The following is a 27310-nucleotide window of genomic DNA, read 5'->3' on the forward strand; positions in this document are numbered from 1 at the left end:
TGCGTATTGATGGTGTGTCCAGGTGGTTCGCCCAGGCAGTTTTCACCAAGACATTGACCACAAGATGGATTAGGGTCATCCATTGATAGTAATGCAACATTCAATTGTAACCACGCCCGCCCCCCCCCCCACCCCAGGTTCGGGGGTATACCGGGGATAGCTAGGGAAATGGGCCGTGTTTTTACCATTCAAGTGGCCCCGCAGTGCCTGGTAAATGCGGTGGTTTTGTCTTAGCAGTAAATGGGCCTTACCTAGGGTCCCTTTGGTGCGGGGGCAATTGACGTGAATTTTACCACCAATTCATCCCTGCAATGCGGGGATTTTACCTGGGGTTGGCTGGACCGAAAGTCAAAGTCCCCGCTATTCCTGGGGGGGGGGGCTGTGGTTACAATTGACTGATGCATTACCAACGTTTATACAAAGGTATAATTCTCTAAATGAAGTCGTGCAAAAACTGAACGGAAACTAAAGCGCCCGTCATTTTTCTAGTCAAGGTCAGCATTAAACTTAACCTTTGACCCAATGACACCAAAACCAATACGGGTCGTCTACTGACCATGGCCAACGTGCATACCAAGTTTGAAGACTACACACAAAGTCGTTCAAAAGATCTTGATCGGAAAAGAAAGTGTGACGCCGACGACACAGGCCCAAGTAATCCCCTTGAGTCTGCCATGCATTATAGGTGATTGGCGACACCAAAAACACCATCCTTATTATACTTGGACTGCTAGATCTATATATAGTAGGGATGGCAACGAGTAGTAAAATTAATACTCGAGTACTCGGACGATCGTTCGATCGAGTACTCGGGTACTCGATTACTCGGAAAAATTGAATATGTGTTCGCAAAGACAAGATTGTGTATACATGTATCGTTAATGACGTATATTGTGCGTTGGTCGTATTATTGGTCATTTTCACCTTTAAAGTAAACTTTCATTACGTATTTTTTTACTATTTTAACAAAAAATGATATAAAAAGAAAACAAATGTTGTTTCAGGCTTTTAATTTGTCTTATTCGTTTCATTTTATACAAGTATGCACTGCAGAAATGAACAACAATCAGAATTACAATGAACGAAAATTAATAGCATACATAAAATAGTGAACGAAATTCAATACGAAGTTCAGTTGTTGAGTTGTTTACTCTACAATTTTATTTTTTTTAAATGATAGTTTTTCGTACTGTGTAATTTTTGTTTACCTCATTAATATTCAAAATTCTTGATTTAAAATATCAACCAATCAATTGTGATAATCATTGCAAAAATAGTTAAAATACGCCCATTAAGAAATCAATTCTCGTAAACAGTCGATATTCTTTCGCTCGTTAGCGTCCATTGTTTGGTGGAAGGTCTCTAATTGGTATACAATAGAATTGTGTAGGTGAAAGTACCGCTATCAAAACTTCGCTACTTGACATCAGTGCTAATTTGAAATAAGGGTCCTTTGTTGACAGTTTGCAACTATCACAACTACTGTCAACTAATTGATTGAGGTCAATTGTGTACACAGCGGGGATTAGAGGGACCGTAAATTGTCCTCTTGGCAACTAACCAGATCTGATATTTTGTCTGTAAATCGTGTATTTGGTGATTTTTATAGATGTTTTTGATTTTTTTCCGAGTACTCGAGTAGTGATTTGGTACTCGAGTACTCGGACGTTCGATCGAGTACTCGAGTACTCGGGTACTCGTTGCCATCCCTAATATATAGACAATCAAGTCGTCAAGTGTCAAGCTTTTTATTTCACAGATACTAAGCAAATTACAATACTTCTATAATAATACCTAACTAAAATAGGATAAAAAGCTTTGACATCAATTCCATATAAAAGATAAATCACATTGTTAAATATCACATTTGGACAAACCATGTTTCAAAAATGTATATGTTGTAACATATCTTTTTTCAGCGCAAAACTAAAATATAATCAGTTAGTTTAAATAAATGCTTAAATCTGTATTTGGACCCTTTCTTACAAATCATCTTCACAAAAATAAGTTGTTTTTTTGTAAAATTCCGCAGAAACACAGCACAAAGACCATATTGTACACACATGGAATGAAATATCACAGGGAGTAACAACAATTACACCAGTTCACATTTCAAAATTCAAATCTGCCCCGTTATAAACATCTTGTCAGGACGACATTGACACATTCATGGACTGACATATTACAAAGAGGTTTCCACTTTGACGTTTATGACTTAAAACTGAGGCTTAAATTATATTTATTTTTTCATTGCACACAATGACATACATGATTTAGTGAACATCCTGCCACTGTTTGTAAGGTTAATAAAACCAGAGTGTATTCAAATCTTAATAAAGCACACTATATGTTGATACAAACGTTTTTTTAAATGAATGCATTATTGTGTTGACTTAAATGATAAAAACAAAAACTGCAAATAGTTTGTGTACTGAAAACCCCATTAATAAAGGCTTATATTTAATTATCTGAACACAACTCATGTGGGGTTTTAAAGTCAAAAGAGCTGAACATAAATATGCATTAAAAATATATATATTTACAGTCAGTTGAAAATCAGTCTAGAATCTAGGATGATACCTATATTATTATGAAAATCTCTCTGGGTCTGTGTCGTATTAACAGTGTAAGACCAAATGTAGTAAGATCAAGATCTTAAGTTTAAGATATCTTAATCACATATTATTTGCTCAGACTAACCTAGTCTAACATGAACATTGAAACCATTTCCACTTGCATTTACTAGAAAAATTATTAGTCATTCAATGTTAATACAAACTGCATTTAGGCTCATTCTAAAGACAACTATAACTGACAAAATATATGCAGGGGTAAAGACTCATCTAGAAAATGTCAATTTGTAGACTTTATAAATAAATAAAAGATTACTATCACTCGTAGCGGAAAAACATGAACACATTCATACTTCATACAAGTGTTACCTGTTCAGTTAGCAAAGAACACATAAAGAGTAGTGGAAAAAAGTTGAACACATTCATACTTCATACAAGTGTTACCTGTTCAGTTAGCAAAGAACACATAAAGAGTAGTGGAAAAAAGTTGAACACATTCATACTTCATACAAGTGTTACCTGTTCAGTAAGCATAGAACACATAAAGAGTAGTGGACAAAAGTTGAACACATTCATACTTCATACAAGTGTTACCTGTTCAGTAAGCATAGAACACATAAAGAGTAGTGCAAATAAGATTGTCATTCATATAAACATGTATAAGACTGACACGAGTTATTGCCTTCAAGCATACTAACACAGATATGTCAACACATTAAATACAAATTCAAAAGCAGGTGGTTTGTTATATTGATCACAAAATATATCCCATAAAATGATGGGGGTAATAAGCCTTCTAGCTTTATGACTTGAGATGTTGAAGAAGGTTTTTAACATCCTCCCTGGCGGCCTCCAGGCCGTGCACCTCGGAGCGGATCATGACGAGTGTCTGGACGACCCCGTAACCAGTGGCGAGGATCAGAGCCACCCTGAACACTCCAACAAAAAAGTCGAGAGGGTACGGAATGTGAACAACCGTGATGATGTATGCCAGGAGGAGGCACAGCACAGCAAAGATCGTAAAGAAGCGTGTGCCCGACCTGGTTACTGTCAACCCCTCATCTAGTAGCCCCAAAGATTCCTCTAACAGCGGGGTCACCTCCGTCTTAGGGTCAGGGGTAGGCACTGGAATTATCCATTTATTGAACAACTATACTTCAAGAAAAGTATTTGAGCATGAATCAACCAGAAAGCAGGAAAAATGCATGTTATGTAGGGAAGTTCATGAAATATCCTTGACTTTCTAAGATTAGAAAAATGACACAGTAGTAAAATCTTTCAAAAGTGAGGGATAAATATAATGTGGGTATGCACAGCACAAACAGTGTGTTATTATAAACATGTAATTCTAATTATCTTTAACTACATGAAAGGTGTACTTCATTTTTATTAAACATTAAAATAACGTTTTGATATTCTTCATTGTTCTGAAATTTTACCCCAATCTCAATTCCAAATTAAACTTCCGCATGCACAGGGCTGGAACACAAATTCAACACCGTCATATCCGAAATTAAGTTACTTTTACATTCAATCTGGCACACTTTTCTGAAAAACTACAATAAAATGTCATTTAAAATCCTTTATAGGCATATCATTAAAAATGATGTTTTTCAGTGTAAGATCGCTACATATTTCACCTTCACCAAAAGTAAATATTTAACTCATAGCTACGCCACTCATGAAATGTAACTTTTAGTGCTCACTCAGTGAAATATATTTCGATCTTACACTGGAGCAAACAATTATCTTCTTTATCTTCATATCTCACCTATACTGTTCTGTGAGTTCTTGACCGTGATTTCAGCCTGGACACCCTCATGGTCAGAGTAACTGAATGCTTTCCCCGGCACCCGGCCCATTGTCACATCACACTTGGACACAGTCGCCTCAACACCTGAACACATACACACATAAAAGAAATGAAATACAGCTTTAAACATATGGGGTATTTATGCATTGGAAATGAACAAAAGGTGATACTAATTGTTGGTTTTCAAGTTTTCACATCTCTTAATCTTTCAAAGAAAAACAAATCTTATAGAGATGCATTTACCACAAATAGACTGCTATAAAAATGTTGTACAATCCATCATATTACTACTAACTAGTGTTTGATAATCTGTATTCATTCTATATTTTGGTATAAAAATAATATTTATGTTTGTTTCAACAACTTTCTATCTATGTCTTAAGTATTAATGCCTGGATGATACGGTGGGCAAGTACTCATCATTCTATAAACTAGCCCAATGACAGAATATTTAATTGAAAACATGAATACTTCTGTTGTACACTTCATAGCACCAATTATGCTATATGAAATTATGACTCAATAAAATGTATTTTTTGTGGTTTTTTTTGGTGAAATTATTAAATTCCATTAAAAAAGATTATGGATGTTCGTAATCTATTATATCTCATGTTTGGCTCCCCTCGAGATTGTTTTGATTATATTCAATCATCGGGCCATCACTTCTACTAACACTGCCTCTTCTCATCTCTGGGCAGTATTATCAAAAATATGTGATGAGCAAACATAACAAGGGGAGTCACTGCGTATAGTACCATTGCCAGCCTTGTACAGTATGTAGTCAATTCTCTTCCCTGCTGATTTACTCGGACAGTAGGAATTGCCAGGACAGTCACAGGTCAGGCCAGCTTTATCTGATGTGTCGCTAGTCATCTGAAAATAGCATATCGACATATTGTAACAATGGCATTCCTTTCCAAGATTTCCTAAAAACTGCTAAGTAACAAGACTTGGTTAATACACACAAAATATACCAAAAATACACTGTTTAAAATGCTAAGTGTAACGTTTGTAATGTATTGCTATATATTCTACAAGGAGAGAGAGAGAAAAGCAACATTGTCTGGGTATCTATAGTATACATCTATCAACTAACTATATGGTCATCAGCCAGTGACCAGAAAATCTTATAGCTCCACCCACTAGGGGCTGGGCCTATTCAGAGATACATTGCATCCCTACCACACGAAAAATCTCATATTTCCATTATCCCATAACATGAGATGATTAACAGACAAAGGTGGGATGTCCATATCCCGCTGTAGCGACTACAACCTCTAATTGGACTGGTGATTCTCATATTTACACATGAGACTGTAGTCAACACTTCCTGCAAACCATTAACGTGAAAAGTGCAAGACAGATTTGAATACATGTATGAGTCATTTAAATTTATTAAAGACATATTACTTTACATAAGTAAACATAGTTCTACACTTTAAATGTCACTATTGATTATTATCAACAATGGTCAATTAAATGATCCCATACATACACTATGCAGGGGCACAGAGACTACTCAACAGTATGTACAATGTATAATAAACAATAAAGTGAAGAGCTCTGTAACCTTGTCCAGCCAGCAATCACCGAGCCCAGCATTGGTCAGTATGAGACGGTAACCGAGGTCAACGGGCTCAAGATTAAGGTCACCACAGACGAGGCTTAGGTCTGCCCCCAGGCTGGTTAGCTTCACAAACTGAGACAGGGAAAATGCCTGGGCAATACGGTGGGCAAGGTACTCATCATTCTCCCGGTTGTACTCGGCATGAATCTGGAGATAAAAAGAAATGCCCAAAAGTTATATTACAATGGAAGTATGTCCAAAAGAAAATTTGGAATTGTTTTCACACAAATATAAGTAGAACTACACAACTACAAAACAGGTTTTTATTTTACTGGCTATGTTATCTCTAATACAAACAAGAATATCGCTGGAAGTGATTGATGCGATGGATGCTCCCCGTACACCAATTTTATATGAAAAAGGCACCCCAGATATGGGGAGATAACTTAAAATTCAACATTTTCTTAGGATGACAATTCTCCTATCACAAATGCATATCATATATGTTGTGAGGCAGTGGTATGTGTAAATTTTTCAGATAAAATCAAATCATGTTCTGCTGCTGAGTGTGGGAGGCTGCAGGTTTGATACTCTGTCAGGGGATATCTCTTACATCACAAATCACCAAATCTTGTTTCTCGTGCAGTTTTTTTAATAATACAGAAACAACTTACATGTGTAATATACACATTGAGTGTAACCCCGCCAACTGTTATTACAGCAAGCCCGACACCCTTCCCACCAAACCAGTCCCCATGCTGAACCTTGTGGGCATAACCGTTCGGGTCAAACCGGTGGTAGAGTGTCTGTCCAATTGGCCACTTGGAGAACACACACAGACCGCTGCCGATACTGCCACTGTAACCAAACATACCACCTTAATATACTATGTAAATGGCATTCCATATTTACCATGTGTTTGGAGAAATAATAAGATAAAAAATTTAAATTGGTCAAAAACTATATGAATTATGCAAATTTAATCTCTTAATCTCTTAACACTCCATAACATATAAAGAATATCAACGGATTGAAAGTGCTTACCTGTAAAAATAATGGGAATATGGTAAAGTTTTGGATATCCTCTGCTTTAAAATATCAAAGTCACCTTTATGCCATATCTGAAATGAGAAGGACATTAACAAACACCTTTTGACATTTTTACTTCAAAAAAGCAGCAGTTTACTCAATATCTTTTAAAAACTGATTTGCTAATTGTTATGTAGGCATATATTCAATTCGATATAACTAGGTAGGTTATACATGAAATTTACTGTGTTACATCATTCAGTTATCTATTTTGCTGTGAATACCGGGTCCTACACTCACTGTTAAGCTTTCGACCCATTACTCTCAAACATGTGCATAAACGGAATCTGCATTTGGTTAAAACAAGAGCTGTCACAGAGACAGCGCGCTCGACTATTCCGCTGCTTTTCAGTGTAAGGATTGAAAAGTTTTGGCGAAACATAGATCACTGTAAAATTAGATTAGATTTCAATGCAATACATGATGTATTTGCTAAGATATTAACATAAATGTTGTTACATGCAAAATTTTAACCAGAAATAAAGGGCCATTATTTGCAAAATACAGTTATCTAACTTGGTTATTCAAGTAGGGTGGGTGGTTGCCATTGTATAAAGTCTCATTGCAATATATGAAGTAGTTGCTGAGATATTAACATATGTGTTCTTACATGCAAAACGTTAACCAGAACTTCCAAGTCAAATAATAAAGGCCCATTATTTGCATTAAATTCAAATAAGTGTTATCTAACTTCATTAATTTAGTAGGTTAGATAGTTAGGAATGCATATCTTAAGTTTCAATGCAATACATGATGTATTTACTGAGATTATGACTTAAAGGTGCTTAAATGCAAAACCTTAACCAAGATGTGACACCAACCCTTGGATGAGTAGTATAGCTCTCCTTATTCTTCGAATAGTCGAGCTAAAAATGTATGCACAAAATTATAGCTGAGACTCCCAGTAATTTGTGCAGGACCTATTGCTATGAAATAACCAAGTCTGAAGGAGGCATTTAAGCAGAATTAAAATGAATCCCTGTGCACTACAAATTTCTTCCTATTAAAGGAGCGACAGCAACTTATAATTTGTCTTCATACTCAGGTACATGTAGATCATTAAATAAAATAAGATGTCACAGCTACTACATAGTTTCCAAACCCTGTATTAATCTCCAACAATAGCCTTACCTCCTGGAAAACAGCTACGTCCAAGTCTGAGTTGGCCACAGCATCACCAATAGCTGGCATGCGCTCATTACGGTGCTTACAAACAACAGGTACTGGAACACCCCTTCAATGAAAAGGAACATATTTTTTAAAGTTCTATCAGACATGCTGTTGTTAATAATAATATATGTTCAACAATTGCTGTCATTTATAGTAATATATGTTAACTGTATCCGTGGCCAAGAAGTTAAGGCTTCCGCCTATGGAGAGGGAGGTTGTGATTTCAATCCCTGGCTGCGTCATACCGAAAGATGTTAAAGTTGGTACAAGTAGCTCCCTTGCCTGGCACTCTGCATTTTAAAAAGGGTAGTGCTTGGAAAAGTGGTGTACTGGTTTAACCGAGCAAAGTTGTAACCTGTGTATCGGATCTTTACACCGAGCACGTAAAAGAACTAAGGGGTCTTTTCGAAAAAGAGCTAGGGTATGGCACCTGACCTTCCTTATATCCCACCACTGGCTCATCCGCATGCTGTCCCTTCAGCTAAAACAAAGGACCCCATTGGAAATAAGTGCTTGCACTTTCACAGGTTATCTTTGACCGCAAGGTCAAAAGAAATACAAACATTCATACATACACAAACAACTCCGTTTGGATAAATAATAAGATTATTAATCTTATTACGTTGAGTGTGGCACGTGATAGAACTCTGCCATTACCTTTTCAGGTGCGCATTTTACCAGAAGTAGTCTCATTATGGATTTTTGGCTCACCTCGAGGTGTACCAATTACCGTACTTCACCTATGAGTTCGGACACCTTAAATTAAATAAAAAAAATTCGCTGTCCGAATACATAGAAAATTACCATTTTTACATTTTATTTACATGTTTGTTTAACCTGCCTTTTTTCTTCATGTTTGCATTTTACCACTTATTAATTTATCCGTAGTAATCAATGGTCATAAACTTATTTATTACGCCTATAAGTGTAAATCCTTCATCAAGTTAATTAAAACACCATTTTATACATGCACTGAACTGAATAAACACATTCTATCGGCTTCAAATCAAAGAGTCACACTGTGTGACGTCACATAACTTACAGTTATACCCACGAGGATCTCGTGGAGAGCATGGACATTGCTATGCAGGATTAATGTATAACTGTACAATAATTGCTTCATACAGTCTTTAAGTGTGGTACAAGTTTGAAAGTTTATTGGCAGATCGTTTTACAAACATGTCTTGTCTATGTTTTCTTAATCCCTTGATTGCCCTTGTTGTTTCTTTAATCCTCCAATAAATATATCACACTTCCTTAACTTGTCACAGTGGTGTATATGGTTAGGTAATCTAGCCAGGCATTGTAAAGATAAAAATCAATAATCTTCGTCTGTGAAACTTGGTAACTGTAAAAGTTTTGATTGATGTCCTTTGGGTGTCCGAAAATTAGGTACGCAAAATAAATTATATTGGAAAATAATTATGGGTGTCCGAATATTTAGAGTGTCCGAACTCTTAGGTGAATTACGGTATATGTATTTATTATCGGAATTGATAATGTAAAATTCGGTTGTGAGGTAGATTTTGTAGGGTACTGTAGTTTATATAAGTTTTACATTTTCCTCGAGGAAATTACAAGTATCGGGTTATGTACTGATTTGGGAAATCATTCGATAAGCAAGTGGGGTACGGAGAGGATCGTGTCATTGTACACTAGTAGCGTGTTTTATTGATTACAAAAAATGATATACAAATAGATGATTGTTTCTGTGTTATTAACGCATATTTATTTTTCAGTTTGGTATTGTTTGTGTTACCAACGTACGAATGGGAGTTTATTCGTGTAGAGGGCTGTGAGTGGCATTGATTCCGGACATTACTACAATGCAGAAGCATTCATCACTGTGTATAGGAACATTGAGCCATTCACCATGTTATGGCTATTCAGGGAATCAGTGCCTGTGTGAATGTTATTGAATTGTCAGAATATACAAAATAAAATACCCCGCTTGCTGGCACACCTATATTGTGTTCCTTTGTTTGTCTTTATTTAAGGTTAAGATAATAAATATTTTATGTTTGGCATAAAATGAAATGAAATAGAAAACATAATGTATCATTATCATTTTCAGCCTAAAATGTTACTATGTTTAGTAACATATGCAATAAACTTGGTAGACATGAAGCCTTTTTAGTCCCAATAATTGTACGTTTAGGATTTTTTTTACGATTTTCGATATGGCAAATTCTTCGGGATTGGAAGAGTCCCGTATAACATGTCTATTATGCACCAGTCAATTGTAACCACTGCCCCCCCCCCCCCGGTCCGGGGGTATACTGGGGGTAGCCGGGGAAAAGGGCCATGTTTTTACTTTCCAGGTGGCCCCGCAGGGCCGAATGACCGCAGTGTTTTGTCATAGCGCCAAATTAAGCCAAGATCGGCCCTTATATAGAGTCTCTGGGGTGTGGGGGCATTTGGCCGGGGTTTAACCATCAGTTTATCCCCGCAGGGGGGGGATTTTACCCGGGGTTGGCTGAACCGAAAGTCAAAGTCCCAGCTATTCCCCAGACCTGGGGGGGGGGGTGGTTACAAATGACAGGTGCATTAATTATTATTTTGGACTAGAAGCCTTCAGCGCTTGAGAAACATTTACTTTTGGTGCTCACTCAGTAAAGAAATTACTTTCTTACACCTAAACAAACAATTATCCTCCATATAATAAAGTTTGATTAGTTGAACTTGGTTAGAGTATGGTCCGCTACAATGATTTTTTTACAATAAGGTTTTTTTTTCCTTGGTTTGTCCGAAAAGGAAATCCGAAATAATTGGTCGGTTGACAAATACGCATAATAACCAAGAGAAATGACTTGATGTGAAACCGATTTTCCACGAATCGAAAGGTTATTTATTGGTAATGCAAGTGGTCAAAACTAATACAAACCAGCAATTTAATGTTAATATTTTTAATCCGATGTCTTTTTGTTGTTTTTGTCCAGCCATTGTTGCAGCAGACAACACTTACAGTACTTATGACGAAACAGTCAACAAGCGAGAGGGAAATCTGCAATTTTGCCAAATAATGCCAAAAGGTCTACCACTTTGTTAAATCGGCACTATGGAATAGGCGGACAGATAGACATACAGTACATACATACTGATCTGACGAAATATCTTCTATAAACTGTTAATTGTATGTCACTGCTGATCTTGAGGCATGGAAAATATTCGTAACTTTGGTGCACAGTTTCATATTTTACCTGAGAGTATGATTTGTTATTAGTCCCTGATTTTACTAATGTTCTGATATTTAATGTTTAGCTTAAGTAATATGATACTCCCGCCTCTATAGTTTAAATTATACTGTTAAACTGCTAGGCAAACAGTTGTCTTGCTGCGTTCTTGGTGTACATATGTAGATGAATAAATGGAATAAAAAAAAAACATGGTGTCAGAAGTATAAAATTCTTGACAAGGATTAGTACTATATTTGCTCCAATAATTGATCCAAAAACCACAATGGAAAGGTTAACTGGCGTTCCATTACCTTCCATGAATTGGAGTAATGACAATCTCTTAGAAACATTTAAAAAGTCTCATCAACATTGTGATCTTATTTTGCGGGACCATTGAGAGTAGAAAGCGAAGAAGTAAAAGTGACATATATGCTTTTATGGATAGGGGAAAAGGCCGTGAAATTGAGACATTGACATTAACGGCAGAACAAAGAAAGAGTCTTTAGTATGTAGCTGACAGTTTCGTAGCTCATGTGCAGCCGAAATCAAACCCTGTCTTTTGCAGATACAAATTCAAAAATGAATTTCAGGGAGACCATTCAATGGAACAGTTTGTTACAAAATTAAAAAAAAACTTTGGCAATAGACTGTGCATTCGGTGATGGTTCAAAAGATGATATGACAAGAGATCAAATTGTTTTCGGTGTAAAATCTTCAAAGATAAGAGAAAAGTTAATAACAGAGGGAGAAAAGCTTACATTGACAAAAGCAATACAAATTTGCCAAACATATGATGCACAAACGCAAGTCAAATCAATGGACAGCAATGAACAGTCAATAAATGCTGTATATCCTAGATCACAAGGGGCAACCGCCAGCACGGGTACGTTCGCATCGAGACGATGGACAGGAAGCGCAAAACCCAGGATGACCAAAAAGGGACCTCATCCAAAAAAGGGACCCTCCAGATACACAGGCGACAGATGTGCAAAATGCAACGGGCAACATGGAAAAGGGCAATGTCCGGCATTTGAAAAAAATGCATTATCTGCAAGAAATACAACCATTTTGCAGTGTGTTGCAGAGCCAACAAATCAATCAATGAAGTGCAAAATGAAAGTGACGAAAGTGATTGTGAAAAGGTGATTGTTGATACCGTTCAATCAAAAGTAACAAATGGGCAAGCATTTGTAGAAATTGGTGTGGGATCAAAGGAAAAGCTCGTGAAATTCAAAATCGATACAGGAGCACAGGTAAACATTTTGCCTTATTCTGTTTTTCGATCTCTGGGTGTAAAAAGTGCTCTCAAACCTTCGAAATATAAAATCTTTGCATACGATGGTTCTCAATTAAAAACACAAGGTATTGTTAACCTCCACTGTAGTTGCAAAAGCACGGGTCATTCTCAAAATATGAATTTGCATGTAGTCGAAACAAATTCTACACCCTGTTAAGCCTAAACGCATCAATATATTTCGGACTACTCAGATTCACATATGCTGTGAACAGCCAATGCTCAAATGGTATGATAAAGCAAAGTAATTTAAAGCAGTACCCTCAAGTGTTTAAGGGAATAGGAAATATCCCTGGTGCATGCAAAATTCAGGTTAATCCTGATGCAAAGCCTGATGTTCACCCGCTACGTAAAATTCCTGTTGCATTGAAAGACAGATGCAAAACAGAATTAGATCGAATGGAAAAACTAGGGGTCATAGCTAAGGTCAACGGACCTACAGACTGGGTTAACTCCATGGTTATTGTAGAAAAGTCTGGGACAAATTAAGAATTTGTTTAGACCCACATGACTTGAACAAAGCAATTTTACGACCACACTATCCGACAAGGACACTGGACGAAGTATTGCCATTACTAAGTGGGGCGAAATATTTCACAAAACTTGACGCAAGATAAGGTTACTGGGCAATAAGCATTGATGAGGAATCATCATATCTGACAACCTTTAATACAATATGGGGTAGATATAGGTATAAAAGACTAACTTATGGACTTAGACTAAGTGGGGACGTATTCATTCGCGCCATTGACGAATGTTTAGAAGGTCTAAACGGCGTCTTTGCAATTGTTGACGACTTGTGTGTAAATGTATATGGTAGCACACAAGAAGAACATGACCGAAATCTTAAGGCAGTCCTTGAGCGATGTGCACAGAAAGGCGTGATATTGAATGATGACAAAATGGAAGTTGGTATGACTCATATCCAATACTTTGGCCATTTGATCACTTTTGATGGACTCAAACCAAGTCCAGACAAGATTGATGCTATAAGCAACATGCCCCCACCGACAAACAAAGCTGAAGTACAAACGTTCTTAGGAATGGTTAATTATCTTTCAAGATACGCACCAAAATTGTCAGATGTTACCAGTCCTTTAAGAGAGCTGCTTGAAAACAAAAATGAATTTTCATGGCAGAAACCACAAGAGGAGTCATTTAACAAGGTGAAATAAATTATCACCAGACCAGGTCTTGTACTAGGTTGCTACGACCCAAAGAAACCTTTGATATTGCAAACAGACAGTAGGCGAACAGGACTAGGTTCTACGTTGTTGCAAGAAGGCCAGCCTATAGCATATGCATCGAAATCATTGACATCAAGTCAAAAAAAAATATGCGATGATAGAGCTGGAATGCTTAGGTATATTATTTGGCCTAAAACGTCACCATGACTGGGTTTATGGACGTAAGGTCATAGTTGAAACTGACCATATGCCGCTTATACCGATATTCAAGAAAAACTCGAATAATGCTCCAGCATGGCTGCAACGCATGCTTTTACAAATGCAGCGTTATGACATTGAAGTCAAATATCGACCGGGCAAGGATATACCTATTCCTGATACGTTATCAAGGAAATCTTTACCTGATACATGCCCAAGTCTGTATGAACACATTGACATATAGGTCAATATGGTTATGGTTAGTTTACCGATAAGTGATCGGAAAATGACAGAAATTAGGACAAAGACAGACAAAGACTCACAACTTGTACCATTGAAACAAGTTATTTTACAAGGTTGGCCTAACAACAGAAAGAATTGTAGGTCAGAAATAATTGACTACTGGAATCATAGAGATGAACTGACAGTAGTTGATAGAATCATTTTGAAGGGAAACAAAGTTGTTATACCAAGTTCTCTTAGAAAAACATGTTTAGACATTGTTCATGCAGGTCATTTTGGTATTGATAAGTGCTTAAAAAGAGCACGAGATGTCATGTTTTGGCCTCGAATTTCAGAGGAAATTAAAAGATTAATTTTTAGCTGTCCAATATGCTTAGAGCATAGAGACTCAAACGCAAAAGAACCATTGTAACCTCATGATATCCCAGAATATCCATGGCAAATGGTAGCCACAGATCTGTTCTCAATAGACACTCAAAATTGTCTACTTGTTGTAGATTACTACTCACATTCCTTTGAGATAAAAGAATTGCCAAGCTTGAAAAGTAGAAGGCGTATGAAAGCCATATTTGCAAAATTTGGCATTCCAGAAATTGTGATATCTGATAATGGGCCATGCTATTCATCAGGAGAATTTCAAACATTCTTGAATGAGTGGGACTTTAAACACATAACGAGTTCCCCAAACCACCCATCAGGAAATGGCTTTGCAGAAATTTATGTAAAAATATGCAAAAAAATCTTAATGAAAGCCAAAAGGTCAAAGAAAGATCCTTTGATTGCCATTTTAGAGTACAGGTCCACTCCTCTCAATATTGGCTACTCCCCTGCAGAATTGTTAATGGGAAGGCAATTAAGGTCATTTTTTTCCAATTCAGAAAATGAAACTACATCCTCAGTATATTTCTCCACAGGAAGTTAGATCTAAATTGGCAGAACATAAGGAGAAAGACAAAGTCTTTTATGGTAGAAATGCTAAAAAATGCCGATTCTGAATGTAGGTGATTCAGCTAGAATTCAGGGCTCTAATAACCGTTGGCGTAAAGCTGTTGTGACTGAAAAGAAAAATGATCGCTCGTATGTTGTGAAAAGGAGGATGATTCTTGTTATCGCCGTAACAGAAAACACCTTTTAAAAACAAATGAGCACTTTATTTCACAACCAGAGATTGACTTTCAGGGTAACAGCGAAAATGAAAATTCAGCACAAGCTGACCCCTCCCCCCCCCCCCTGTGACACCCTCGAACTTTGATAATCAAGATTTGTCACCACATGAAAATGTTCACACGCCAAATTCTCCAACCAAGCCCGTGAATGAATCTGTCAAGCCAGTGTATATCACAAGATATTGCAGACAGGTTAAACCCAAAGTGATTACTTCTATGTGAAAGTGTATTGTTTCAATTATAATCACATTCGTTTTGATAAACTATTGTTTGTATGACATTTAGCAGGAGAATTTACAATTATTGTTTTCTGATGAAAATTGTTATCATATTTATGTGTTGTTGAGTGAATGGAATTTTATTAACACTGTGAACGTTGCGGTTGATTATCAGAACATACGTTTCTATACAACAATATGAACTGATAAAAATAATGACACACGATCATTTGTTTTTATATATATAAATTTAAGAATTATTTAAATTAAATTAAAGAAGGGAGATGTTCTGATATTTAATGTTTAGCTTAAGTAATATGATACTCCCGCCTCTAGAGTTTAAATTATACTGTTATACTGCTAGGCACACAATTGTCTTGCTGCGTTCTTGGTGTACATATGTAGATAAATAAATGGAATACAAAAATAAGTTGTATTGTTATTCCATAAACACCAAACATTTAAACAACTAAGATCTCCACATGAACGCTCACTAGAACAATATTTAATTTATTTTCAAAGTAGAATTATCATATATCATTTAGATTCGATATATAGCCGAATAATATTTTGAAACATCTAAAGATACTTTTTTATTGAAACGGTTTTACTATGAAATGTTGTTAAAATTGTGACGAGCCTGCAAAATCGCACACTAAATAACGTACAGCAAGCGTGGGTCATTTTATTTGTGCCGACAAAGTATCATCCCAGACCATTTTGACATCTTGAGAGATGCAGATGACTCAATGTTGGATGAAATCTATAAGCGCTGTGGTGAATATGATAGATAAGTCTACAATATCTGGGACCAATAACAAATCTTAATCCCAGACAATATTTTCTTAAACAATGGCCTTAAGAAACGTTTAAGGTGAAACTGTATTGATTTCAGGAATTTTCTTTTAATCGTGCCCTCTACCACTAAGTGAAGTCATTTTAATTAGTGTAAACAGTATTTAACGTCACTGCAGCATAACCTTTATACTAGCTCAAAATCCCAATATTAATCGTTCTGCTAGCAAACGATACACACTGTCCTGTTATGCTTTGTCAGTTCCCTAAAAGCATTCAAGTAAGATGACTGTTCTGAAAATTTTGTCCCTTGAAAATTCCAGCAATGATAATTACATTTCTTTGTTCACCAAAACATAAATACATTTTAAATGAGATTTTTTGGTGTTCCGATGATAAATGTTTTTTGGAATATTCAACTAAATTTTGTATTCCTTTTATTCAGTAACATTATTATGTCCATCAAGAACGATCGAAGCAAGACAACTGTGTGCCTAGCAGTAAAACAGTATAGTTAAGATCTATAGGCGGGGATATCATATTACTACAGCTAGAACATCTCCCTTTCAAACAAACTTTTACAAAAGAAATAATTACGTATAGCTTTGGATTCATAGAATTGAATGAAGGAGTGGCGATTAAGTGCCATCCTTTTTATCAGTTCATACTTTTGACTAGAAACGTCTGTTATTTTAATCTACCTCAAAGTTCACAATGTTCGTATCTACTTACATCCATTCACTCAACATCACTTAAAACAAACATCCGCGAGACCTATCCTTTATCTTTGAACACTAATTGCCTATTTCACTGCGAAATGACATATTCGAAAAGTTATCAAAACAAATGTGATTATATTTGAAACAATATACCTCCACATAGTGCCATATCTTGTGATAGACACTCGCTTGAAAGATTCATGCACGGGCTTGGTTGCAGATATTGGCCTGCGAACATTTTCACGTGGTGACAAATTATCAAAATTCAAGGTTGTCACCGTCGGGTTTTAGGCTTGTGCTGAATTTTGATTTTAGCTGTTTTTTGGAAAGTCAACTTATGGTTGTGAATTAAACCTATTACAAACGCAATCCCCCGTTTTTACAACATACGAGCAATTATGTAACAATAACCTTATATGAACGGTTATTGGAGCCTTGTATTCCAGCCGAGTCACCTACTCACAGATTGAGCAATGTTTTAGCACTTCTATCATAAAAATTGCTACATAATTTGTCTTCTCCTTATTTTCTACCAATTAAGATCTAACTTTCTGTGGAGAAATATACCGAGGATGCAGTTTGGCTGGCAGAAATTAACTTAATTGCCTTCCCATTAACAACTCTGCAGGGTTGCAGGCACGAATAATAGGAGTAGACCTGTACTCTTAAAATTGCAATGGAAGGTTCTTGCTTTGACTTTGTTTTGTTTTTCAAAGATTTTCTTGCAGATTTTGACATCCATTTCCACTTCCTGATGGGTAGTTTGGGGACTTTGTTTTGTGTGTAAAGTATAGTTTACATAACATTATACGTATCAATCGCATGGCCCATGATCAGATATTACAACTTCCGGAATGCAAACTTTTGCAAATATGGCTGCCATACGGCTGATAGCCGTCATACAATTCAGGTTTGGCAATTCGTTTATCTCAAAGAAATGGAAGAAGTAGTACTCCACACCAATTATATCATGTTTATTGTTTATTTTTGCAAACAGATATGTGGCTACCATTTGTCATGAGTAATAAATGGTATCATGGGATTGCAAAGTTTTCTTGCATTTGAGTCTCCATGTGCTTAACACAATGAACAGCTAAAAGTTAGTCGTTTGATTTCGGCTGATATTCGATGCCATTATAAACAGCTAGTGCCCTTTACCATCACTAGTCTTTACCAAAATACCTCACATTAACAGCGGAATTTTACTGAAAGAGCTCTATATATCAACTCTGTATGACTTCACAATGATACGATCAACTACTGAAAGCTCATCTATATCATACCAGTAGTCAAGTACTTTTGATCTACAACTTTTGCAGTTGGCAAACATTGCACTCGTACTTGCTTTAGTTTAAACTTATTTTTTACAACGATTGTGAAACAAGCTTTTGCAACTTATATTAATCAGTCTCGTTGGCACGATGTTGCGCGAGAGTGTGTCTTGTGTTGTGGGGGAAACCGGAGAACCCGGAGAAACCCCACTTGTCCGACTTGGTGACCACAAACCAAACCAAGCAAACATGCGCCCAGGCCGGGAATCGAACCCGGGTCGCCTAGGTGAGAAGCGAGTGCACTAACCACTGCGCTAACACTTATGTCAATGTCTTCAGTCAGACTAAGTGGGCATGTATCAGGTACTGATCATATTGATATCGTATTTGGAATAGGTCGATATATGACTTCAATATCATAACGGTGCATTTGTAAAAGCATGCCTTGTACATAGCCTTGCTGGAGCAGTATTCAAGTTTTCTTGAATACCTGTTTTTGCCATAAAATCGCTTTGTGTTCATGCAGCTCTCTTAAAGGTCTGATAACCTCTAACAATTTTGGTGCAATTTTCGAAAGAGAATTAACCATTTCTTTGAATGTTTGTACTTCAGCTTTGTTTGTCGGTGTGGGCATGTTGCTTATAGCATCTATCTGTCTGGACTTGGTTTGATTCAACCATAAGTGATCAAACGGCCAAGTTATTTGACATGCGTCAGTCTAGCTTCTTATTTGTAGATCATTTTGTAGATTGTACAAGAACCCCCGTTTCTGCTTCGTTCCTTATTTAGCTATAACTATTTGTTTTAATCTGATGCCACTAAGACATCGATAATAAAAAGGCATACAAATCATGCTTACTTTTTGTAAAACAAAAATACATTTGTTTTCGTGTTATGTCCTTTTTTGTCAGTTAATATAACAATAAGAATAGAATACACATCAGCAATGTTTCAGCAGACAATATATATTATCTAATTTCACAAAGAATACAGTTAAAATGTGTATGGTTTTCAACTATTCAGCTACAGCAATTAAACGCACAAAGAAAAACGCTTAGACTATTTTTGAAGGCAGGTACAGGTACCAAACCTTTCTGAGTGATGGACTTCAAAATAGCAACAATAAAGTATTTTCAGCTAGCTGCATACGTTAGACTTAAAAATATTACGTTCTATCCAAAGAAATGGTAATCGATAGCACTGCAAGGAATGAAGTACATTGCATGCGACTACTGGGGTCTATTTTTAACGTTGATATATATATATAATTGATAAATTCAATTAAGGAATTTATTGCGTGATAAATGTCAATATTGGGTACGAACGCAGTTGGGCTGGTTAAAGTTTGTGGAGTCCAGATTTTAAGGAGCCTAACTCCGTTTGTATTCCCGATAATTTCATCAATCTTGAAATTCATTACTTACATTTACACCAGTAGTTCATTATTTCTTTCCAGGTTTGTTAAACAAATCTTTATTTTATTTAAGAAAACTGTACACCAAATCTTTTTCACCCATTAGGTAAAGTGAACGACCCGACAGGTTTTCACATTTTATTGCTACGGACAATATAAGTCCCACTACAAAATCACTTTTCAACGTAAAATTGAAACAAGAATGACAATAATACATTTAACAAACCATTAATTAACACTTTTCAACAAGTTGATTCAAGTTTTTCGTGTCCGATAAAATCCTTACAGAAAATATGCTATTTATCGAGAAACGGAGGATTTTATTCGCTAGATGAAACTGAATTCAAATAAACTTTCAAAAGCGCTGAACCTTATAACTAATTGAATATTATTGTTGATATTGTAAATTAGAAATAAAACTACTGTAAACAAAATTTGATTGTATAATAAAGTCATTTCCCAAACACACATGTCATGTAAATTATCTAACACAAATTGTTTTATAGCATCATTAGAAGCATATGCTCAAGTCTCAACTGAGGTATGTATTTTAAATTGAGCATAAACTATTATTTCTAGAGACTAAAGGCCGAAATGGAAATTGAACTCGGGTTTAAATTATTGATAAAATGAAAATCCGTCACTTAGCCTAGCCTATGTGAAGATGTAGCTTGAAATATTGTATTTGTGTTTTATGGGTTCATTGTCAAAGTTTATGTGAAGACGCATTGATTGGGTCGCATTTGGACTCATGAAAATCAAGCTCAAGGTCGCTGTTACTAAAAGTGCAAAAACGTAGAAACACGTTTCTGTTCAATAAGATATACTTGATGTATAGTGATGAAGCTTGTTGTGTAGGAAAATAGAGTCAATGCCACTGTTACTAAAATAGAACTCTGGTTGCTGCTTCATAACCTGAGTTTTCCTTACATTATACCAAATGCAACTTGGTTTAAACATACTTTATTGAGCACAAGTTCATAACATCTGAATAGATTTACATGCTGGTGTATCGAGGATTGGGAACGGTAAAAATATACTTCAGAGTTTTTCTTCTTGTTCCCATATTGCACTTGACATTGAAGAATGTATGTAGAAAATGCTATAAACATACAGACTTAAACAACTTAAATGCACATAACACGCTTAGAGGATTGATTGGGTTACCACAAATGCAAATATTTATTTCGAAAAAAATAGTTGATGAGATAATGTGATTATGGTGAAGTATTTTAAAACAACCTGTTTTGGGATGAAAGAAAAAGAAAGGGAACAAACCAAGCTGGAAATAAGTGTAATCGATTAATCTATTATGCCCCCTTCGAAGAAGAGGGTGTATATTGCTTTGTCGGTCGGTATGTCGGTCGGTCCGTCCATGCGTCCGTCGGTAGACCAACGGTTTTCCGAGTGATAACTCGACAAATCCTTCAACCTATGATCATCAAACTTGACATTAAGGTTGGACCTGACCAGTAGATGACCCCTATCGAGTCTAGGGGTCAACGGGTCAAAGGTATAGGTCCCAGAGAGCTTACCGCGAAAATGTTGTCAAAGCTTGTCCGAGTGACTACTGAACAAAGCCTAAACCTATGGTCATTAAACTTGACATGAAGGATGGGCCTGACCAGTAAATGACCGCTATTGATTGAAGGGTTAATTGGGTTAAAGTTAAAGGTCACAAAGACCTTGAATGCGAAAAGGTTGTCTGAGTGATAACTCAACAATGCCGGCACCCATTGCCCTCAATTTTGACTTGGAGGTTGGGCTTGACCAGTAGATGACTCCTTTTGATTTTAGGGGTTAAAGGTCAAAGTCACAGTGACCTTGAACGTTAAAAGCTTTTCCGTGTGATACATCGACAATGCCTGCACACATGGCTCTCAAACTTGACATTTAGGTTGGGGGAGGGGGAGGGGGCGAAAGACCAATAGTTTGTCAGAATGAACACTAGTCAATGGATAGATTGTTGGTTCCCAAACTTTACGTGAAGTTTGGCATGACCAGTAGAGTTTTTTTTAGATGTAGTTGTTATAAGCGAACATTGATTGCTAAAATAATGCAAGAACCTAACCTTTGTCATATTACTAATACATTTTTATAACTCATAATGGCTATTCAATTTTACGTCATATTTACTTATTCCCTGCTGCTAAGAGGATACATGTTTATCTGCCAATATCAGTCTTCATCTGAACATGATAAAAACTGTACTTACTATCCTCACACTTTGAATGGTCATACTCTTAAAACTGCCTCAAAGGCATCCAATGTTAATGACAAATCAGCTGTCATTTCGGTTCATGCATATTTCATTCAATTGTCCAAATATTCCTGACAACATTGCGCTTAGGGGGGTATAATGTTTGGCAAACATCTCTTGTTTCAAATCGTTTCATCATGTTAACAAAGAAATCAACATTATCTTAAAGCGTCTTGTTTTGTTCTCCTGTTAGCAGGACAACACTATTTTAAAAAGAATGTAGAAATAATTCGGTCAAAGCTTGCACTGAGTTAAGCATAAGTCGCCTTTGATTAGCGGACAGAGGTTATATGATAAGAAAGTGAGATGTGGCCTTCTGAATTCCTCAACTACAGAGGGTGAGGGAACAATACTTTTGGCATAAATATTATGATTCAGGGAACTACACTCAATCGGAGGAGAGTAGTCCGACCTGTAGATGGCTTTTTCCATATTGATGCAGTTAATTTGTTTTGGGTTTATCCGAATTAAGGTCGGATCTGAAACCAGCAACATTGTCTACGACCTTTGCTGCGCTTGGAAGAGAGTTCCAATATATATGCAAAAAGCTACAGAAACATGCTCAGTAGCAAAAAGTTTAAACATAAACCCGGTTTAGTGGCAAAGGGGCAAACGCCAAAGACATAGAACACAAACAAGAAACATAGAACAGCACAAAACTCTACAAACAGCACTGTGCATAAATATTATATAATTGGTATGTTTATCAAGAATTGTAAGGTACCGCCTTGGAACGGTCAGTAAAATGTAAATTTACTGGGAGCCGAGATTGTAGAAGGTAGTAAGGAATTCATAAACAGAGATGTACGTGTTCGAAAATTTGAAATGATGGTTTAGTTTCTAAATAATCTTGTTGGTACTTGCCAAATTGTCTGGAGAGGGTCCAATTATTATGTTGTAAAAGATAATTCGTGTTTTTCTGGTCTAGTTTTTAAACTGGCCAATCCAGATTCAAAATGAAACAAACGCTGAGAGACGAGACGAGAACAAGTGACGATCCGTGGAGCTTTAGTTTGGATGTTATCCAGTGCACCTTTTCATACTTTTCATATACACTTATTTATTTCAAATAACATATTCCAAAATTGCTCTAATCAAATAAATATATATGACCTCAGGGGATTTTATGCCAAGTTGATAGCGAATACGTCTCATGGTGTAAATTCTAGACCAAGCCTAGTCTATAATTATGCCACGTGCCATCATTAGATTAGAGAAAGATGCCTTAAAGTTTGAGTGATTCCACACAAGGAATAGTTGCATCGAGTATGTACACTTGTGGATGGTAAGGCTTTAGGCCGCACGCCTACATACCATGGTACCGCAAATCAAAATCAGGTATCGTCAGATCTACTATGCATATCTTTTTTTATACAGTATTACATTTGGGAGACTATAGCTAGCATAATCGAAAGAATTCCTCCACACACTGCTTGGGATATAAATTTACTTAGATTTCTTAATTCAATACATTATATATTCGATTTCCATCAATTCAATGACCTTATGTATTCTTGAGTATCTTATTAAGTATGGTTTAATTATTCCCTTTTTGAAAATGTTATTCAGATGACATATCGTCTTCAATATAAATTGTTGTACATAGTACACTAACGTTGATCTCTATCATTTTTTTGCCGCCAGATCGGCCTGTTTCAATGGGCAGTTTATGTGATGAAAATCTTAGCGTTGACAAGGACATTCTTAATTTCTTTGGAAAAGCATTCAGATAAAGCTAGAGATGTCAAAATCCACATACATGTATGAAGTTGCATAAGTTATTTGTGCAAATAAAAACAATAAAGTCGTATATATATATATATATATATATATATATATATATATATATATATATATATATATATATATATATATATATATATATATATATATATATATATATATAAATCGACATATTTAAAAAAAATCTAAAACGCGCTCGAATCGCACTTAAATAATAACAAAAGTATTATCAATATACATGCTCAATATTGTTTAATAACCAAAAACGATATAAAGGCTGTTTAAAATTTAGGTTAAGCGTATATGGACTTCTACGATTACAAAATTAGCGGTATGTGTAATTTTGATTATTGTAAAACAAAGCAGTATTGATACAGGTGTATCAGGTTTCCTTAAATGAATAGCAATTATGCTTTCTCTTTTATTGCGAAAACAGTATGAACAAATTAACTTAACAGATTGATGTTATCCACGAATGAATAGTGTTAAGCATCGAGAAAGAATTTGTGTGTATTGATCATGTCGCATGATAAAGAAAGAAACACACCTATAGCAGGAAAGGAAGACCTGGTTTGTTTCCGGTGTTCCTCTGAGCGCATGCGCAAACCGGCTTCCCGTTTGTGTATGAACTGTGACAATTTTTTCTGTGAAGACTGCCTTCTAGTACACGAGGAAACAGAGCGGCCCACTTCCGCTGGCCGTAAACAGACGACCATACGAGGGGAAGCGTCTCGGCAACAGGTGCCCGCTATTGCAGCGGCGGCAGAGCGAGCAGATGCGGTGGCTAAAAGCGACGTTGTGCCTAAAGGACACCCGGCAGCGAAATTGGAACCGGCGCAGAATGAGGTGGTGGGAAAAGGGGAAGTATCTAGACGCGGTACAATGGGGATGCCGAGGCAGCCCGGACCTACAGATACATGTGAGGAACATCCTGGGAAGCCACTGGAACTGTTCTGCACACAACATAACACCGTTGGTTGTAGCGCCTGCATGACAGACTGTTATAGGTAATATATTATATTTCAATTCACATTCGCAGGTATCTAAATGAATCAACAAGCATTTCTTAATTCAATGTGTGTATTAAATTTTTGTCAAATTCTCAATTTCGTTAAAGAATTGAACTTTCGAACTAAAGTAGGAATCTATCGAAGTCAACGTTATAACTTCAGTACTTGAAGTCATACACATATGAATGGTAGGTGCTTAGTTTGGTTTAAATGATGAGTAGGCCGATTTTCTATCTGGGTTTGGGTATGCCCCTAGTATATTGGAGTTGCATTTTGGCGTATATTTCCTGCCGGTAAACAGATTTAAAAGTGCACCGACTTCCTAACATTTTACTTGATCCTGAAATTTATATGTCTGGGATGTTAAAGATTTCGATTTCTCGGAGCAAAAGTTTATAGACACAATCTAAATTAATATGAAGGAAAATAATTTAATTACGTTGGATCAATTCATTTAACAAAATGCTAGAGGGAAACTGTATAATATCTTTTTCATTTCAGAACATGCACAGTCCTGTACATTCCTGACAACCTTCACGCGCTTTTCCGACCCAATGACGTCACGGCAGCAAACAACCGTCTGCGCAACGAGATCAGCGCACTGGAAGCAGAAATAAAGGACATAAAAAACAACAAAACATACCTCGCTAAAACCATGCACGAAGCTGAACAAGAAATAGATCAATATTCTGATTCAATAATAGAACGGGTCGAGGAGCTACGAAGGGAAACTAAAAATGAATTAAAAAAGCAGCACGACATTCTACAAGAACAGATGACAGATCAAGGGAACCATTTTAAGGAAGCACTGCAGTCAGCCAAAAGGTATTATGAGAAGATAACAAGGGTTTCCAATAGAACAGATTCTGATTTGTTCATCCAGGCTGTGTACTGCGATCAGGAAGTAGACAAGTGTAGGGCGGTGAGGGCCGGAAGTCGCGAGGTCGGGTACACCGTCATGGACCTGGAGAAGAGAAACAAGATCATCGACTTTCTGTCCCCGCTACATTCCTTCGGAAAAGCCATGGTGTCAGAGGTCGATGTAAACACCATCAGTGAAACCATGACAGAATATGGTGACGATAATGAGAGCTACGCAAAGACCGCTGACATTGACGATCTCAAACAAGGCGACTGTTCCTACAAAGGAAAGACTGTCAGCATTCTGAAGTTCCCAAACGACAATTCAAACTGTGACATCATGGGCGCAAGTGTGATGGAGGACGGATCCATGATATTCACGGACAAAGCCAACAAGAGATTGAAGCGTGTGCATCCTCAGAAAGAGCTACCGAATACAAAGTTTAACTTGCCGGACGCCCCTTGGTCTCTCTGTGTCGTTCCAGAAAACTGCATAGCAGTTACGCTTCCGGATCTTAAGACTATTCAATTCTTCACAGTTGAATCAAAACTGAAGATTGCGAAGAAAAAGATACAAACCAATTTCAAATGTTTTGCCATTGCGAACAACGGGAAGGAACTGTTTGTGAGTGACTTTTATGCCAATATCTACGTCTACGTGATGCCGGACAGCAAAATACACAGAATATTGCGACCTAAGGATCGCACCGGAAACGACGCCCTTTCAGCCGTCCATAACATGGCTGTAAGTGACAACGGGGGAGTAATTTATGTGGCAGACGCCAACAAAGGGTTATTCGCGATAGAGAGCGGACACGGACGGGTTTTGTGGAGGGTTGGGACATGGGCGGGGTTAAGTAGGGGGAGAGGCGTGTGCCTTGATGGTCATGGTGGGTTGTATGTGAGCGGATGTGACTTGCATAACGTCATTCACGTTACTGAGGAAGGGAGAGTGAATGGTGAAGTAGAGAGGAAGAACGGCGTCTGTCTGCCGCAGGCTTTGAGCTACGATCGCATGAGTGAGAAACTGATAGTAGCTGGGAAGACAAACAATGTTGTGGCGCTATATTTCAAGCACGATCCCGGTTGGAATAAGCTGTATTGAGGACATGAAGACGATTTTCTTTCAAAGTATCAACTAATAAAATATCATATAGCTTTAAATTTGCCCAAACAGGATATAAGCAACGAGAAAGTACTGAACATATTTTAAAACTATATATACTTCAAATGTTTGATAGTTTATTTTTATATTTGCTTTTTTATATTTGCTCATTAGAGTATAGAAGAATTTAAAATTTTAAATGATGAAATTATTTTCATGCTTTACATGTAAGTGTTGGTTTTCCGTATTGTACTAGTACGGACAAACAAAGCAGTTTGACGTGTGCAACTGTTGTACCAGCAAGGACAAACAAAGCAGTTCGACATGTGCAACTGTTGTACTAGTACGGAAAAACAAAGCAGTTTGACGTGTGCAACTGTTGCACTAGTACGGACAAACAAAGCAGTTCGACGTGTGCGGTGTGCAACTGTTGTACTA

General features: G+C 36.7%; 2 protein-coding genes across 2 annotated transcripts; one reads left to right on the forward strand and one right to left on the reverse strand.

The window, feature by feature from the left end:
* Nucleotides 1–1776: 1776 nt before the first annotated feature.
* LOC128236530 (putative neutral sphingomyelinase) lies at nucleotides 1777–11180 on the reverse strand. The gene is made up of 8 exons (XM_052951439.1): nucleotides 11097–11180; nucleotides 8174–8276; nucleotides 6998–7074; nucleotides 6628–6811; nucleotides 5957–6160; nucleotides 5142–5259; nucleotides 4345–4470; nucleotides 1777–3698 (listed from the first exon to the last, which is right to left on the reverse strand). The coding sequence occupies exons 1-8, from the start codon at nucleotides 11153–11155 to the stop codon at nucleotides 3376–3378; spliced, it is 1194 nt and encodes a 397-aa protein (XP_052807399.1). The 5' UTR covers nucleotides 11156–11180; the 3' UTR covers nucleotides 1777–3375.
* A 13232-nt stretch (nucleotides 11181–24412) lies between these two features.
* Nucleotides 24413–26946, forward strand: LOC128239422 (uncharacterized). Its single transcript, XM_052956043.1, has 2 exons — nucleotides 24413–24903; nucleotides 25408–26946. Exons 1-2 carry the CDS (start codon nucleotides 24416–24418, stop codon nucleotides 26870–26872), a joined length of 1953 nt encoding a protein of 650 aa, XP_052812003.1. The 5' UTR covers nucleotides 24413–24415; the 3' UTR covers nucleotides 26873–26946.
* The last annotated feature ends 364 nt before the right edge of the window (nucleotides 26947–27310 follow it).

Source organism: Mya arenaria, chromosome 6, assembly GCF_026914265.1.
Source record: "Mya arenaria isolate MELC-2E11 chromosome 6, ASM2691426v1".
Taxonomy (NCBI): Eukaryota; Metazoa; Mollusca; class Bivalvia; order Myida; family Myidae; genus Mya; species Mya arenaria.

What these genes read in the sequence shown, in the direction of transcription:
- LOC128236530 (XM_052951439.1), bottom strand. Translation starts at nt 11,155, where the DNA reads ATGGCTGGACAAAAACAACAAAAAGACATCGGATTAAAAATATTAACA. An exon ending in ACGTAGCTGTTTTCCAGGAG is followed by an intron (nt 7,075 to 8,173) that starts GTAAGGCTATTG and finishes TTCTCATTTCAG; the next exon opens with ATATGGCATAAAGGTGACTT. An exon ending in TATTCCCATTATTTTTACAG is followed by an intron (nt 6,812 to 6,997) that starts GTAAGCACTTTC and finishes GTTTGGTTACAG; the next exon opens with TGGCAGTATCGGCAGCGGTC.
- LOC128239422 (XM_052956043.1), top strand. Translation starts at nt 24,416, where the DNA reads ATGTCGCATGATAAAGAAAGAAACACACCTATAGCAGGAAAGGAAGAC. An exon ending in TGCATGACAGACTGTTATAG is followed by an intron (nt 24,904 to 25,407) that starts GTAATATATTAT and finishes TTTTCATTTCAG; the next exon opens with AACATGCACAGTCCTGTACA.